This window comes from Stegostoma tigrinum, chromosome 11 (genome assembly GCF_030684315.1).
Source record: "Stegostoma tigrinum isolate sSteTig4 chromosome 11, sSteTig4.hap1, whole genome shotgun sequence".
In the NCBI taxonomy this organism is placed as follows: domain Eukaryota; kingdom Metazoa; phylum Chordata; class Chondrichthyes; order Orectolobiformes; family Stegostomatidae; genus Stegostoma; species Stegostoma tigrinum.
The window spans coordinates 59,220,720-59,238,694 of record NC_081364.1 but is presented as its reverse complement, the minus strand read 5'-3'; the positions used below and the strand labels follow the sequence as shown (position 1 = coordinate 59,238,694).

At 42.7% G+C, this 17,975-nt stretch overlaps 1 protein-coding gene across 1 annotated transcript in view; it reads right to left on the bottom strand.

Moving 5' to 3' along the window:
- Window positions 1–397: 397 nt before the first annotated feature.
- zmynd10 (zinc finger, MYND-type containing 10) overlaps window positions 398–17,975 on the bottom strand; it is a 36,221-nt gene continuing 18,643 nt past the window's right edge. The window contains 8 exon segments of the mRNA XM_048547846.2: window positions 398–1,770; window positions 1,772–1,835; window positions 3,879–4,004; window positions 5,533–5,654; window positions 10,781–10,906; window positions 13,410–13,582; window positions 16,031–16,134; window positions 17,000–17,088. Coding sequence (XP_048403803.1) covers window positions 1,720–1,770; window positions 1,772–1,835; window positions 3,879–4,004; window positions 5,533–5,654; window positions 10,781–10,906; window positions 13,410–13,582; window positions 16,031–16,134; window positions 17,000–17,088 — 855 coding nt within the window. The 3' untranslated portion in view covers window positions 398–1,719.

The window sequence follows — 17,975 nt, the reverse complement described above, 5'->3', positions numbered from 1 at the left end:
TTCTCCTCCACCAAGGGTGCTTTTCCCCAACCTCTGCTCCAACATTCACTCCTTTTCAGTAAACCCTCCCCAATCTCTTCTCCTTGCCCGAAGATACCTACACTTACCTGCTCCTAGTCTCTGGGATTTAGACTTCTGTAATCACATGTCATCCCAGTCCTATCCACTGCAGCTTCTGGAATTTGTGACCAATCAGATTGGCCAGCATAACTCTGAGGTGAAGGATGGAAGTCCCATGTCCATTCAATGAAAGTTCCTTTGAATGTTGTAGGGCAGCTAGTATCAACGGTGATACATTCTCTGCTGGCTCTTTGCATGCCAGGCCAGGAAACACACACTGTGGTTAGAAAGTTTTGGATGATGGTGAGTGATGGACAAATCAAAAAAACTCTACAACTAGAAAACAGGCTAATTTTTATCCAGTCCAGTTTTGTTAAGTTTACACAGCAGACAGTAAGACAGCAGAGATTTAACAGCCACTATCAGCAGTGGCAACTACAGGTGACCAAATTCAAATGCAAAGTCTCCTCTGAAGCGCGTTCCTGTTCGACAACTGAAACTGCCGGGATTTGTAAATTTCTTTCTACTACAAAGTCAAAACTTGAACAAACAACATTCAAAAATACCAGTGACACTCCAATAAAGAAAAGTAACCCTGATATCTGGAACAGCGATATGCATCATTCAACCTTTTATATTCACATGAAGCAATGGTTCAAGTCTTGTATTTACTCTAGGCAGTGAGGGATTATCCTGTCTGTGTCCAAATTTTCAATAGCAGCTCATGGTGAGCCCTTACTTGCAGGCATTGAATAAAATAAAACTCATTCACACTCCCTGTTACAAGTATGGTTCTCCTTCAGTTTCTATAGAGGGACTAAAGACAAAGATACAGGAGTATCTCAGTAAAACGTATGATATTTACATTAAAAATCAAGCGTACTGTCTATGAATTACATCGTTGCTGCTAACTGTCTTTTAAAAAAGCCAGTGGTAGCTGGTAGCAGTGAATACATCCAGCATGTCTTGTTTTCTTCACTCTGGCTCAGTGACAGTCAAGCTGGCACTAGCACAAGGCATTTAAAGATATTCAGTATCTCTCACACACAGTTACTTAAGATGCTGATAGTTGGAAGAAACTGAATCAAATCAGATATCCATAGTATTTCTGCACAATTGAAATACTGTGCATTTCAGTATGAGCTCCGTTTTCCTGATCCCAATGTGCTAAGAAGAGCTGGTATGACCCCTATCCAGGTCATGGCAAGAAAAGCTACAAATGGTACTTTATAAAAACACCAGTACAAGCAGTTCATCACAGGCACGTGCGGTGTCACGAGATAAACACAAAATACAAAAGAGAATATTTTCACAAGAGCAACTTTTCAGTTGGCTCAACAAACTTTCTTGTAACAGCAATAAATTCAAAGTTTGAGTTTGGATACTCTCCTATGTTCACACTGACAAACAGCATTTAAAGCATGACAATAGGAGATTACAGATTTAAGTTGTTCCAAAAATTATATTTTAAAAATAATCCCTACAAGTTAGTCTTTACTTAATTATTATCCTCCTGAACAAAGAGAAGTTCCATAGAGTTAGGCTATTCAAATATCACACTTTGTATGTTAAACGGATAGCCGAATACACATCAATATAGTGTGTCAGGTTGGGACTGTATTGTTCTGCTCAGTGCCAAATAGGTGAGTAGCCAGGTGCTCACCAGTTTGGTTTGCACCAACTGATTTCTAATTCCTCATTCAGTTTCTTTTGCAGCAACAGCCAGTAGGTCACAGGCTTTCTTGTGTTTTGACCAGTGCTTCACCTGGCACTCCCTAGAGAGAGAAAAAAAATAATAAAATTAAACAGCGTGCACAGTAATCATCAATACATTTCGGCATTGCACAGCTCAGGATTTAGAACCGTACTATCCCATGCATCAGGATTTAGAACCGTACTATCCCATGCATCAGGATTTAGAACCGTACTATCCCATGCATCAGGATTTAGAACCGTACTATCCCATGCATCAGGATTTAGAACCGTACTATCCCATGCATCAGGATTTAGAACCGTACTATCCCATGCATCAGGATTTAGAACCGTACTATCCCATGCATCAGGATTTAGAACCGTACTATCCCATGCATCAGGATTTAGAACCGTACTATCCCATGCATCAGGATTTAGAACCGTACTATCCCATGCATCAGGATTTAGAACCGTACTATCCCATGCATCAGGATTTCAAGGCTGATAAAAATTGGACGACTCATCATAGCACACTACCCTCCCAAACCCTCACCCTCCAGCTCACCCCACCCTCCCAAACACTCACCCTCCATCATACTCTACACACTCACTCATGCTCCACATCATCCTGCCGTCCTACTCATCCTCCATCTCACTGTGCCCTCCATTTAAATGTTTGGAAGACAGAAGCTATTTTCTATCCCAATTACAAATGCTGCTCCTTAGCTACCAACTCTATCCCTTTCCCTGTTAACTATCTGAAATTCAATCAAGCTGTTCACAGCCAATGTCATATTTGACTCCAAGATGAGCCCTTTACCATTTAATATTACTACCATCACTAAACCCACCTATTTCCACCGCTGTTAAAATGCCTGCCTTTGTGCCTGCTTTAGCTCAACTCCTGCTGAAACTCTTATTCCTGCTCTTGTGACCTCTAGATTTGACTTTGCACAACAGAATAATGTATGATCTCCTGCATTCTATGCTCCATAACATTGAGGTCATCCAAAACTCTGCTTCTTGCATCCTGACAGACACTAAATCCAATTCATCCATTACCGTTGCTCTCACTGACCTAATGTTGAGGAGCAGTCCAGGTAAGCAGTGCCGTAACTTTAAAATTCTCAGCATCAATTTCAAACCCCAAGAGTCCTTTCCTTTCCTGTCTCTATTTGTGTTGTCTCCTCCAGCTCTACAGCCTTCAGCTAACGTTACACGTCTATTTTTAATCACTTCAGCACCTATGATTTAAATTGCTCTACTACTGGTGTCCGTGCCCTCAGTCGCCTTGAACCTAAACTCTGGAACTCTCTTGCTTAACCTCCCCACCCTGACATCCTGCTTAAGGAGGCTCCTTGAAACATACTTTCTTCCTCCAGGTTTGTAGTCATCTTTCCTGATACTCCCTGATTGGCTTTGCATCAAATTTGGGTTTATACTATTCAGAAAAGGATATCGGGACATTTGGTAATTGAACAGGTGCTATATAAATTTAAGCTGTTGTCACAGAATGATGGGCTGTAATATAGATTCATAGGAATATAATTTTCACTTAAACCTTAGCAATGGCTTTCTCAAATGATCTTATCCCAAGTATGCCTCTAATGCAGTAATTGTTTTCTATTTTTCTGAACAAGTTCCCAACCCATGGAGTTGAGCTGTATAGCTCTAATAGGGCTTGGATTGGTGCTGCATTCATATGCAAAGGGTAACATTTGGGTAGTTGAATTTGGGTGATGATTTCATGAAAGGGATGATGAATGGGGTATACCAACCAGCATTCCTCAAAGTTTCATTTATATCAAAACATGCAACTGGACTAGGGAAGAGGGAGCTTCACTTTACACCTAAAGCACACTGCACTTAAACTGGGGATGCTGGTTTACAACTCAGTATGCTTACAATGGGAGAACATACATTTTGTAAAACAAACACCTTTATCTCTGAGAAAAAAAAATGATTTAAAAGGAAAGGGAGTTTGCAGATTGCGTGAAGGGTCGAAAGCCGGAAATGATATTTAGCTTTCAGTAAAAAGGGACTTCTAACTAATTTTCAGTTGCTTATTTTCTATTAGCAATAAGCTTTACAAATAAATATCCACCATTGAGTCTTTAGCTCCGTACCTCCGACAGTACCGCTCAACTTGGCACCGGGAACACCGTTTGGCTGCCTCTGCTCCGCAAAATCCACATTTTGGGCGATCTGAAATCAGATTCTCCATCACATCCAGATTGTAAGTTTCTGTCAATCTATATAAAAGAATGAACAGCCAAAAGAGAGACTATAGTTGATGCAGAATTAAGCAGAATTTGAAATCTCCCACAGTTCAATGTTGCAATGTTCTCTCAGTCATGTCTGACCTCTATGTTTTATGATTTAATAATAATCAGCGAGACTGATTTTGTTGGGATGTTGTGCCTAGGACATGCTGTTTATTTATAGTTGACCAGCTACAAACAGAATTTCATCTAGTAGAAGAGATTCACTTTTCCTCTGGTTGGCATTGGTCAGTGGTTATAAAGTATAAATGTCAGGGGAGGCAAAGGGTTATCAGATTTTAATTTCACTTCCAGGACTGATGTCCGAATCAAATCTAAACCAATGTTTTGGTGGGTATCGGAATCTTGCGATGAGCTTTAGGGATTCAGCGCAGCTACTGATTGGCATGAGCCTGTATCAGTATTGTGGTGTTGCATTGGTAAAATGAGTGCAGCTCAAACAGCACAAGACAAGGACAAAGCAGCCCGCTTGATTGGCACCACATCCACAAAGATCCACTCCCTACACGGACTATGAGTTGCAGACGAAATGTCAGTTGCAATAGCATGCATCTAACTCCTAGATGCAATGCAGAAATTCACTACGGCTACTTAGATAGTATCTTCCATGATCACTAACACCTAGAAGGACAAAGGCAGAAATTACATGGGAACACTACCACCTAAAATTCCCCTCCAAGCCATTTAACATTCTGACTTGGAAATATATCATCTTTCATTCAGTGTTGCTGGGTGAAAATCCTAGAACTTCTTCTCTAAAAGCAATGTAGGCCTACCTATATGAAAGATGCAATAGCTCAAGTAGGCAGCTTACCATCACATTCTCAAAAGCAACTAGTAATGGGCCAATAAATGCTTTTCCAGCCATCCGGGGGTGGGGGGGGGGGATCACTCTCAGGAGTGATGCAAGAATGGTTAATGTGAAAATAAATAAGCCAGATTGTTGTATTAGGGAGTGCTCGAGACTTCATGTATGGCACTGTTCGACTATGAAAGAAAAAAGAATCAAATCACTGCATCTAACCTACACTGTACTGAAATTGGGGCTGATTGATTCCAACTTTGTATGGTTATAATGGGAAAACAATACATTTTCTAAAAGCAATATCATCACCTCAGTGAGGAAAAATAAAGTTACTTAAAAAGAGATGAGAGAGCTTACAGATTATGTTTGGGGTATTTAATACTCAAAATGTAATATAGAAGATAAAACAGATCCTTTCTTTTGTGGCTTGTGTGAACCAGAGGATGACTATCTGCCATTGTGAGACTTATTTATTATTAGGCAAACAAACATGTAAAACAAATTCTTTAATACCACTCTAACGATTTAAAATAATCTCTCCAGAATTAACTTGTTTTCATTATAAGCACTGATAATTCTTTTGGCTCTTCTTAGTATAGTACCTAGTGTTTCTCCAAGTTAGTCCATTTGGTTTTCAAGTGAAACCAATTCTGTGTCTTGAATTCACAAGTGAGAAAACAAGCATTCACTCACCTCTGGGCTTGTTCACGCAAATCCTGCTCAGAAGGGTTAAATGCTGTTTTCACTTGGTACTTCGCAAGGGCTTTCCATTTGTTAGAGTTTTCTCGAATGATCCTATTGCGGATATCAGGAACCTAATATTGGAAGGAAGAAACAGACACATAAAACTTGGAGAAGAGCAGGAAAAGATTCTCCTTACACATCCTGTCAATGAACAATAATTATTCAAAAACTTATTTCACTCATCTCCCTTTTTAAAAGACAGCATCCAAAATTCACTTAACAAAAGGGTATTTTAAGTGCAGATGCATCACAGAGACAGGCCCTTCCCTGTTTGGTATGATCGCTGATCTTCTTTCAAACTATTTCTTCTTTACAGACATTTGCTTATTAACAGAGTAGGTTTAAAACAGAAAGTACACTAATCTTCAATTACTTGAAGCTTCTCTGGTGTGCATAATGCGACAATTCTTTGGGTAGTTTACCTGAATTATTACACAGTGCCATCCTGTGGAAGATCACAGTCATTACTTAGGAACTGGAGGATGAAATGGGAATAATTTAACCAAGGACAGAGAACTGCATATGTCACAGTCTTAATTCTTGAGTTCAAAACTCTGAAGAGGATGTCTGATGTTCTTTAATTAATGACTGATTATTAAAAGTTCATTGCTTTTGCCAATTTAAAAACGTTGGTTTCATTGGCTTTCAGGTTCTATATCAATGCTGAAAACAGAGGCAATTTCAGGAGGAAGGATAATAAAATGTGAGGCTGGATGAACACAGCAGGCCCAGCAGCATCTCAGGAGCACAAAAGCTGACGTTTCGGGCCTAGACCCTTCATCAGAGAGGGGGATGGGGTGAGGGTTCTGGAATAAATAAGGAGAGAGGGGGAGGCGAACCGAAGATGGAGAGAAAAGAAGATAGATGGAGAGGAGAGTATAGGTGGGGAGGTAGGGAGGGGATAGGTCAGTCCAGGGAAGACGGACAGGTCAAGGAGGTGGGATGAGGTTAGTAGGTAGGAGATGGAGGTGCGGCTTCGGGTGGGAGGAAGGGATGGGTGAGAGGAAGAACAGGTTAGGGAGGCAGAGACAGGTTGGACTGGTTTTGGGATGCAGTGGGTGGAGGGGAAGAGCTGGGCTGGTTGTGTGGTGCAGTGGGGGAAGGGGACGAACTGGCTGGTTTTGGGATGCAGTGGGGGAAGGGGAGATTTTGAAGCTGGTGAAGTCCACATTGATACCATTGGGCTGCAGGGTTCCCAAGCGGAATATGAGTTGCTGTTCCTGCAACCTTCGGGTGGCATCATTGTGGCACTGCAGGAGGCCCATGATGGACATGTCATCTAAAGAATGGGAGGGGGAGTGGAAATAGTTTGCGACTGGGAGGTGCAGTTGTTTATTGCGAACCGAGCGGAGGTGTTTTGCAAAGCGGTCCCCAAGCCTTCGCTTGGTTTCCCCAATGTAGAGGAAGCCACACCGGGTACAGTGGATGCAGTACACCACATTGGCAGATGTGCAGGTGAACTTCTGCTTAATATGGAAAGTCATCTTGGGGCCTGGGATAGGGGTGAGGGAGGAGGTGTGGGGGCAAGTGCAGCATTTTCTGCAGTTGCACGGGAAGGTGCCGGGTGTGGTGGGGTTGGAGGGCAGTGTGGAGCGAACAAGGGAGTCACGGAGAGAGCGGTCTCTCCGGAAAGCAGACAGGGGTGGGGATGGAAAAATGTCTTGGGTGGTGGGGTCGAATTGTAGATAGCGGAAGTGTCGGAGGATGATGCGTTGTATCCGGAGGTTGGTGGGGTGGTGTGTGAGAACGAGGGGAATCCTCTTTGGGCGGTTGTGGCGGGGGCGGGGTGTGAGGGATGTGTTGCGGGAAATACGGGAGACGCGGTCAAGGGCGTTCTCGACCACTGTGGGGGGAAAGTTGCGCACCTTGAAGAACTTGGACATCTGGGATGTGCGGGAGTGGAATGCCCCATCGTGGGAGCAGATGCGGCGGAGGCGGAGGAATTGGGAATAGGGGATGGAATTTTTGCAGGAGGGTGGTGGGAGGAGGTGTGTTCTAGGTATCTGTGGGAGTCGCTGGGCTTGAAATGGACATCAGTTACAAGCTGGTTGCATGAGATGGAGACTGAGAGATCCAGGAAGGTGAGGGATGTGCTGGAGATGGCCCAGGTGAACTGAAGGTTGGGGTGGAAGGTGTTGGTGAAGTGGATGAACTGTTCGAGCTCCTCTGGGGAGCAAGAGGCGGCGTTGATACAGTCATCAATGTAACGGAGGAAGAGGTGGGGTTTGGGGCCTGTGTAGGTGCGGAAGAGGGACTGTTCCACGTAACCTACAAAGAGGCAGGAATTGCTGGGGCCCATGCGGGTGCCCATGGCCACCCCCTTAGTCTGTAGGAAGTGGGAGGAATCGAAAGAGAAGTTGTTGAGGGTGAGGACGAGTTCGGCTAGGCGGATGAGGGTGTCGGTGGAGGGGGACTGGTCGGGCCTGCGGGACAGGAAGAAGCGGAGGGCCTTGAGGCCATCTGTATGCGGAATGCAGGTGTATAGGGACTGGACGTCCATGGTGAAAATGAGGTGTTGGGGGGCCAGGGAATTGGAAGTCCTGGAGGAGGTGGAGGGCATGGTTGGTGTCACGGACGTAGGTGGGGAGTTCCTGGACCAAAGGGGAGAAAATGGAGTCCAGATAGGTGGAGATGAGTTCGGTGGGGCAGGAGCAGGCTGAGACGATGGGTCGACCAGGGCAGGCAGGTTTGTGGATTTTGGGAAGGAGATAGAAACGGGCCGTGCGGGGTTGGGGAACAATGAGGTTGGAGGCTGTGGGTGGGAGGTCCCCTGAGGTGATGAGGTCATGAATGGTGTTGGAGATGACGGTTTGGTGCTCGGGTGTGGGGTCATGATCGAGGGAGCGGTAGGAGGTGGTGTCGGAGAGTTGGCGTCTGGCCGAACTCGTCCTCACCCTCAACAACATCTCTTTCGATTCCTCCCACTTCCTATAGACTAAGGGGGTGGCCATGGGCACCCGCATGGGCCCCAGCTATGCCTGCCTCTTTGTAGGTTACGTGGAACAGTCCCTCTTCCGCACCTACACAGGCCCCAAACCCCACCTCTTCCTCCATTACATTGATGACTGTATCAACGCCGCCTCTTGCTCCCCAGAGGAGCTCGAACAGTTCATCCACTTCACCAACACCTTCCACCCCAACCTTCAGTTCACCTGGGCCATCTCCAGCACATCCCTCACCTTCCTGGATCTCTCAGTCTCCATCTCATGCAACCAGCTTGTATCTGATGTCCATTTCAAGTCCACCGACTCCCACAGCTACCTAGAATACACCTCCTCCCACCCACCCTCCTGCAAAAATTCCATCCCCTATTTCCAATTCCTCCGCCTCCGCCGCATCTGCTCCCACGATGAGGCATTCCACTCCCGCACATCCCAGACGTCCAAGTTCTTCAAGGACCGCAACTTTCCCCCCACAGTGGTCGAGAACGCCCTTGACAGCGTCTCCCGTATTTCCCGCAACACATCCCTCACACCCCGCCCCCGCCACAACTGCCCAAAGAGGATCCCCCTCGTTCTCACACACCACCCCACCAACCTCCGGATACAACGCATCATCCTCCGACACTTCCGCCATCTACAATCCGACCCCACCACCCAAGACATTTTTCCATCCCCACCCCTGTCTGCTTTCCGGAGAGACCACTCTCTCCGTGACTCCCTTGTTCGCTCCACACTGCCCTCCAACCCCACCACACCCGGCACCTTCCCGTGCAACCGCAGAAAATGCTACACTTGCCCCCACACCTCCTCCCTCACCCCTATCCCAGGCCCCAAGATGACATTCCACATTAAGCAGAGGTTCACCTGCACATCTGCCAATGTGGTATACTGCATCCACTGTACCCGGTGTGGCTTCCTCTACATTGGGGAAACCAAGCGAAGGCTTGGGGACCGCTTTGCAGAACACCTCCGCTCGGTTCGCAATAAACAACTGCACCTCCCAGTCGCAAACCATTTCAACTCCCCCTCCCATTCTTTAGATGACATGTCCATCATGGGCCTCCTGCAGTGCCACAATGATGCCACCCGAAGGTTGCAGGAACAGCAACTCATATTCCGCTTGGGAACCCTGCAGCCCAATGGTATCAATGTGGACTTCACCAGCTTCAAAATCTCCCCTTCCCCCACTGCATCCCAAAACCAGCCCAGTTCGTCCCCTCCCCCCACTGCACCACACAACCAGCCCAGCTCTTCCCCTCCACCCACTGCATCCCAAAACCAGTCCAACCTGTCTCTGCCTCCCTAACCTGTTCTTCCTCTCACCCATCCCTTCCTCCCACCCCAAGCCGCACCTCCATCTCCTACCTACTAACCTCATCCCACCTCCTTGACCTGTCTTCCCTGGACTGACCTATCCCCTCCCTACCTCCCCATCTATACTCTCCTCTCCACCTATCTTCTTTTCTCTCCATCTTCGGTCCGCCTCCCCCTCTCTCCCTATTTATTCCAGAACCCTCACCCCATCCCCCTCTCTGATGAAGGGTCTAGGCCCGAAACGTCAGCTTTTGTGCTCCTGAGATGCTGCTTGGCCTGCTGTGTTCATCCAGCCTCACATTTTATTATCTTGGATTCTCCAGCATCTCCAGTTCCCATTATCACTCAGGAGGAAGGATATTGGGTTTAGAAGGATCCAGGCATATGGGGCAAATTCAGTAAAAATCGATTTTTTCTACAACTTCCTAAAACTCAAGAAATCAAATAAGAGGACAAGAAAGGCACAGTTCAGCTAAATAACATCCCAATGAATGTCTGCAATAAGCATTTTAGGACTTGCTATGAATTGGATCTGACATTTCTGGACTCAAGGACTTCTAATTTAGGACATGAATTCTTTAAAGGCTGCCCAAAAGTGTTCTGTCCCCACTTTTCTGGTCTGGTTTGGGAACAAAATTATGGTCATGAGTCTCCTGCTCCTATTCTTGAAAAGAAAGCAAGAGAAAGGCTTGAGCTGTCTTTCCCAAAATTCAGGAGTTAAATCTGTTTCACATAATTTTTTTTCATGTGGCAAATCATGAAATGTGACAAGAATTTGGTGAAATGAAGATTAAGATGAAGACATCAGGTATTATTAATTAGTTTTTACGCAACAAGACTCGAGATTTTAATATGCCTTTGGGAGATTATTTGTATGAACTAATACAGTTCAACGCTTTATATTTCTGCTAGGTCAGAACATATCTCTATTTGCCACTGACCTGTTCCAAGATAAGATCTCTCTTTGCTGGAGGTGGGTCTGTCATTGCAAGGTGGCCCAGGAAACGTTGCAACTCCACCAAGTTGGGTATTTGGTCAATGACGACTTCGGTCAGGAAGCTTTGCAGCTAATAAACAAAAAGAATTATCACACGGTTACATGTTGTCAGAACATCAAAATCTATTGACCTTGGACTCTTCATGAGTATTAGCCATCAATATCTTGTCCATCTATAAGTGTCCTTAACAGTAAACACTGGACGAGTCAGCAATGTTCACATTCTGAAGGAATTTTCAAGAAAAATCTACAGTTCTACTGTGACTCGTCCTATGTAGTATTTTGATGCTCGTCCTAACGGATCATTCTCGGCTGCATGAAGTTTGGTTTTAGCAGCCCAGCAAACTCTCACCGAAGATATGGTTCACTAGGCTGATTCCTGAGACTAAAAGGGGTTGTCTTATAAGGAAAGGTTAAGTAGTTGGCCTAAACTCTTTGGAATTTAGAACAATAAAAGGTGACTGTATTGAAACATACAAAATTCTAAGGGGCTTCCGGTTACGGGGGAAATCTAGAAGTAGGAGATAGTCTAAAAATAAGAGGTCTCTCTATTAAAAATCGGATTCTTCCTCAACTCCTCCTCTCTTTAGAATTCTCTTTCCCCAGCAAAGATAGTCAAGGTTGAGTTGTGACAGATTTTTGAACTATAAGGGAATCAATGGTTATGGGGACTGGCAGGAAGTGGAGTTACAAGCATTATCATATTAGCCATGATCTTATTGAACAGTGGACAGGCTTGATTTGTCTAATTACCTACCCTGCACATAATTTTTATAATTATGGGTTATGGTTATATTTGATAGAAATTTCATTTTTTTGAAAAGAAAGTGGATATATTGACAATATGTAACTGATACAGCTTTTACAAATTGGTACAAATAATTAAAAGAAAGCTATAGCCACTGCAGCATTTGCAAATAAAAGATTGTTTTAAAAAAAACTCAAACCTGTTGAGACAAGGCAAGACAATCTAGGAATTGTACAACAGGACAGCTAACAAGATGTGCTAATATCTCCATCTGCTGTCAGTTACAGCTCACTGAAACTACAAAATTTGGAGAAAATTTGACAGCATTTTTAGTTAACAAGGTGTAGAAGCTGGATGAACACAGCAGGCCAAGCAGCAACATATGAGCCGGAAAGCTGACGTTTCAGGCCTAGACCCAGGGTCTAGGCCTGAAACGTCAGCTTTCCTGCTCCTATGATGCTGTTTGGCCTGCTGTGTTCATCCAGCTCTACATCTTGTTACCTCAGATTCTCTAGCATCTGCAGTTCCTACTCTCTCTATTTTTAGTTAGCTTCCCAAAAAAAGTTAAGTAACTATTTTTAGTTAGCTTCCCCAATTCATTGAAAATGCAATATTATCATAAACAGGGGAACCTATTTGGCCCCTTATGTCTGTTCCACTGTTCACGTTGATCCGAACAAAACTAATTTATTGTGCTGTTATGGAAGTTTCAAGTGTTCCAAAATCCTTCATCTCTTTGTGAACGTATATGTCTATGTATAGGTGGTGATGGTTCAGGGTGGCAAGAGAGACAGCGAGCGAGCCAGAGCGAGAGCACGAGCGAGAGACATGGGTGAAGTGGGAAGGGAAGATGGGGAGAGAGATCGTTTTCAGATTTCTGGTACCCTTATGCAAAAATATCCTTCCTGCTTTTGCTCCTGAACAATTCCTCAATTCCCCTGTAGATATACACTAATAAGCCTGTTCAGAGATGTTATGGCACACCTCTGGGAGCAGGTGTAACTTGAACCTGTGCCTCCTGGCTTAGAGATAGGGACACTATCACTGTGCCACAAGTACCGTACTGTTCTCTTTAGAAAACATTAACCAAATATCTTCTAGCGGTGCATGTAGATTTCATCCATTGGCACTCCCTTATCCATTTAGCTATCACAAACACATGTGGACTCTCTTTGATCAGTGGAGATGTTTCCAATTGTTCTCTCTCTGATGACAGGGTTCCAATACGTTGCCCACAAGTTGTATTATATAGGTCTGTAATCAATTGATTTCCCTCACCCTGCCCCTTCTTAAATAATGGGATTAAGTTTGTAATTTATCAACCAAATAAAACAAATCCCAAATCAATGACAACACAAAATGCTGACATTTTAAAATTTGTAACTTGGACAAATTTCCTTTCCAGCTTTTCCTTAGAATGTGGACTCATTGGTAGAGTACATTTTACTTTAAGATCACTTTGAACAATTAGCTAGAAATACATACAGCAAAGTTATTGTGGGAAGCAAACAACTTTGCACATTTTCTCTTTCCTGGTTCAGGGCTACTGAGGCACTTTTATGATCCTATCAATCTTCTGACTTAGGTGAACTCATTCAGAACAGATTATAGATTAAACATGCAAAGGTCTACGGCTTCAGAATAAACATCTTGAATCCACTTTACACATGTATGAACAGCCAGGGAGTAGATGGAAGTGGGCAGGGATGAAATTGCAAAGATTAAAAGAAAAATGCTAAGTTAGCTCAGTAATTCTTTACCTAGGAAAAGGTAATCTATTCATCAATTGAAACTGGCAAACATAGCTTTGCTTGAAAAGTTATACCTTTAGCAACTGGTTCTTGTTGAAGTTGTTGAAGTCATACCTCTGCTGGCAGTCAGGCTTCAGAATCAGATTGTATAATGCAAGCCAGACCTGCCCATCCAGTTTGGTTATTTTCAGCCTGTCCTCAGTGGGAACTGTATGCCATCTGCCATCAGCATACTTCTGCAGTTCACCTATTGACGTGCAAACAGACCCAAAGAAGACTGATCTGACGCAGTAAAGATTTCAGTTAAAATTCACTGGTAAATAATATCAGGAAAAAAGATCTGAGATCCACTTCTTAACTGATTTCAGCTTGCAGATGAACTAAAAGAATCACGAAGTAGTTTTTAAAAAAAAAATCACATGTCACCACGCAAGATAGCATAGCAGAATGGCTTATAAAAACAAAGAATTATCAAAGCTTAACCACTGAATTATTGGAATAAAGAATATTCTCTTTATGATGGCATATTTATGTTTATAGATGAACACCAACAATGACTTTGCGTTTAGGTCTCAACCAATTAGTTTGGGTCAAATAAATAATTGGCAACTTCAACTCCAGTTACAAACTGTTATTGTTTTAACCAGTAAAAGTAATAATTATAGTTCAGCTATAGGATCACAATGATTTCTGAAGTCAACTTCAAAGCAGAACAACTACAGAACATAATTTTGTGGCTTAGTCTGTGGCTCACTCATTGAGCCAACATTAATAATACGGGGCCTGATGGTTCAATGTGAAATTAACAAAGGTATTTATGTTGCCGTAAGATAAAAGTATCAATTATCAGTACAACATTTGTACAATTAACATGAATCAATATAGTTTCAGAACAGGATGATTAACCTCAAAGTTTTTCAGCTCAAACGAATGTAAATAAATTTCATTGGTACAGTCTTATAATTTAATCCTATGGGGGCTCTGCTAAACTGAAGGATCACTTCCACAGGCCAAACAGCATCTTAGGAGCACAAAAAGCTGATGTTTCAGGCCTAGACCCTTCAACAGAAAAGGGGATGGGGAGACGATTCTGAAACAAATAGGGAGAGAGGGGGAGACAGACTGAAGATGGATAGAGGAGAAGATAGGTGGAGGGGAGACTATTGATGGGGAGGGTAGGGAGGGGATAGGTCAGTCCGGGGAGGACAGACAGGTCAAGGGGGCCGGATGAGATTAGTAAGTAGGAAATGGAGGTGCGGCTTGAGGTGGGAGGGAGGGATAGGTGAGAGGAAGAACAGGTTAGGCAGGCGGGGATGAGCTGGGCTGGTTTTGGGATGCAGTGGGGGGAGGGGAGATTTTGAAGATGGTGAAATCCACATTGATACCATTGGGCTGCACGGTTCGCAAGTGGAATATGAATTGCTGTTCCTGCAACCTACAGGTGGCATCATTATGGCACTGCAGGAGGCCCAGGATGGACATGTTGTCTAAGGAATGGGAAGGGGAATTGAAATGATTCACGACTGGGAGCTGCAGTTGTTTGTTGTGAACCAAGCGCAGGTGACCTCACAGTTTCCACCACACTGAACTCTCTCAGTTTTGCCTACTTACTTAATTGTTTACTGCTTTTCAATCTGCTGTTCCAACCTATCAATTTAGAATCTTACTTATTACTGTACTGTCTACAAATACTATTCCTGTTCCTCTATCTTTGGGATGAACAGATATAAAACTATAATTAGGAAGTTTTATTTTACACAGTAAGTGAATTCCTTCCGAGGACTCCATCCTCACAGATGTCAATTTTCTGCCATATAAATTTGCTCCATGTAATGTCAAGAAACAGCTGAAGGCACTGGATATTGCACAGGTTTTGGCCCTGGCAACATCTCAGTAGTAGCGCTCAAGATGTGTATTCCAGCACTAGCCTCACCCCTGCCAAGCTGTTATAGAATAACTACAATGCTGGCATCTACCCAGAAATTCCCAGGTATAACTTGTCCACAAGTAGGACAAATCCAAGCCAGCTAATGCAAGTCCCAATAATGGATATGGAATATACTGCCTGGAAATATGGGGAAGACAGGTTCAGTTGAGTGACATTTTGCACAAAGATCACCCGAGTCATTGTTAAGTGTTCTCAGGCCATGTGATTCATGTACCACAGATACTGATGAAAGGTTGTACAAGTCATTGCAATTTTTTTGTGCATGTGTAACTTTACAGAAAAAAATTGAAATTAGTCATATATCTCTAAAAATAAATTAACTTTCAATTGATTTACAGTTTGCATCTATTTGATCGGTTGCGGTCTGCAGTAATTTTAGCTACAAATAAAATCATGACTGTAACTGTATTTTCCACAGACTCTGTAACAGAACAATTTAGTGACAGTGTGGTAACCAGCAGCAACATTGAGGCAGATGAGCTCACATTAAGGACAATGAAACTTTTTTTTTTAATTCCAGAAAGTGTCCAAACAGATTAATATCTTCCAGTTTTCCACATAGTTAATACATATGCAATCCCAACAGCTTCCCTTTACTTCCAACAAAGATCAGACTTGCCTTTGTGCTAAGTTGTCGCCAGAAACAGTAGCAGTTTATGTCAAATGATAAGGAAAAAAAATCTACTGCATCACTGTTATGTGTCAAATGGAGCCGTATTTGTGGCAACTAATGTCAGAGGCACATACCTTTTGGACCAGATCGGCTCCAGGGGCAATATTCCAGCAGATGAACCAGCACACAGGGGATATTGTGTGTATTCAGGAGCCGTGTCTGAACACACAATGGCAGGCTACACATAAAGACAATGCATAGTAAAACAAAATCTGACAAAAAACAACAACAGATGAGAGCATACATATTTGTTTAACTTATTGGGCAAGTATGGTTAAAATTTGGTTGTGTTATTCAAAAGTAAAGACAAAATTTGCATTCATATATTGGAAGACTTGCGTCTCTAAGTACTTAACAGTCGATTAAATATTGTCCAGAAGTTTAATCAGTGTAGTACTGCGATGAAAGTGGCTACCATTTTGCACACAAAATATTCCCACGAACATCAATTAGATAATTGATATCATTGATCTGTTAACGAAACAATGCATTCTACATCTGCAGGATCTGCCAAAATGAGACATACACAAAGCATCTTTCATGTGTAGTCATTATCGTAGATATATTAAGCAGCCAATATGTACACTGTTTACTTTTCTCCTGTCTGTAGGAACTCTCCATCAGATAACCTGTTTCAGCAAGATAGTACTTTATTAAAACTGAAATAACTCATAATATGACCCATCAGGCCTAGTTCCTGTCTGGAATCTAACTTGGCCATTAATAACATCAATTCAGATCATAAGAATTTAACAAATAAACAGGATAGTAAATTAACATCTTATTCAAACATACTGAAAGCATAATTGGTAAATTAAATCTTACCGTCTCACTGTTGAAGAACTTATACAGGCGTGCTTCAATGCAAAATATGATATGCTTTCATTCGCGTATTAACATGCCTTATCTTAATGAGCATGAAATTAATGTGCTTTTAAAGAAGTAACTTCACAATTTCTCAAACAGCCTAGTGCTATCCAATTAACAAAATGTGTCCCTTCTTTAATATAGCATCTGCCGCACCCAGTCATCCTATTACACACCTGTCAATGTGATCAGTTATGTAGCGGAGAATAGAGAGTGCCTTCAGGGAGATATCAAATTCCAGCTCTTGATTCTGCTTCTGCAATTCCTTTACAAAACAAAACACATGGACATAGCACTTGAACCAGTTTCGGCACCGCAATATTTTTGAAGCAGAAAGCCCCACAAACATTGTAGAAATGATTCCAAGTGATTTGATTCAGTTTTGTTTTGCCCAGAGTACACCTAGGTTACACCGCATGTGTAATTTTGCATAGTGTAAAGTGCATGTTGAGGGACAAAATCTGCAACAAAGTTGCACTTGCTCGATCCAGGTTCATTCGATAATATAATTATTACTGATCATTGTAATTAACATGTAGGATTAAGTTATTTTGCAAGAATTCATCATTTTGAAACAAGAAAGAAAGGTATTTAATATTATCCTGTTTGTGTGTGATGAGTCATAAATTAGTTTCTGTACGGAAGAAAGCATTTTGGCAAAGATAAAAGGTGAGGTCATGAGGTTACAACTCAATTATTTTTTATGGCCCGGGTTATTGCAAACTTAAACTAGCAGCTGTGAGAATGTGTCAAGGTGCAATGTTTTCCTCAAGGACATAGGCATGTTTTTAAATGGTTTGTTACTGAAAGAATGTAAGACATCACTTGGAGAAGCAGAGAATCCAATATGATCTTTGGGAAATAACTTCAGTGAACTTATTTTAGGCAACAGTTATTGTGAAGTCACACATGGTTCTTTTAGTTAAGAAATATAGATAAGTTTTTGAAGGAAACGGAGATGCATCAGTTAGGACATTTGGGATGATGCTATAAATTCTAAGGAGATGCTTAAATTGTTCTGCTGGTGCCACCTTATAATGGCAAAGATTTATGGAGTTGGTAAGGTAAGAGGCAATCTAACAAGTTGTTGGCATGTCAAAGAATGAATCAGGACACAGTGAAAGTGTTATCACTTTGGTTTCTTTTAAAGCC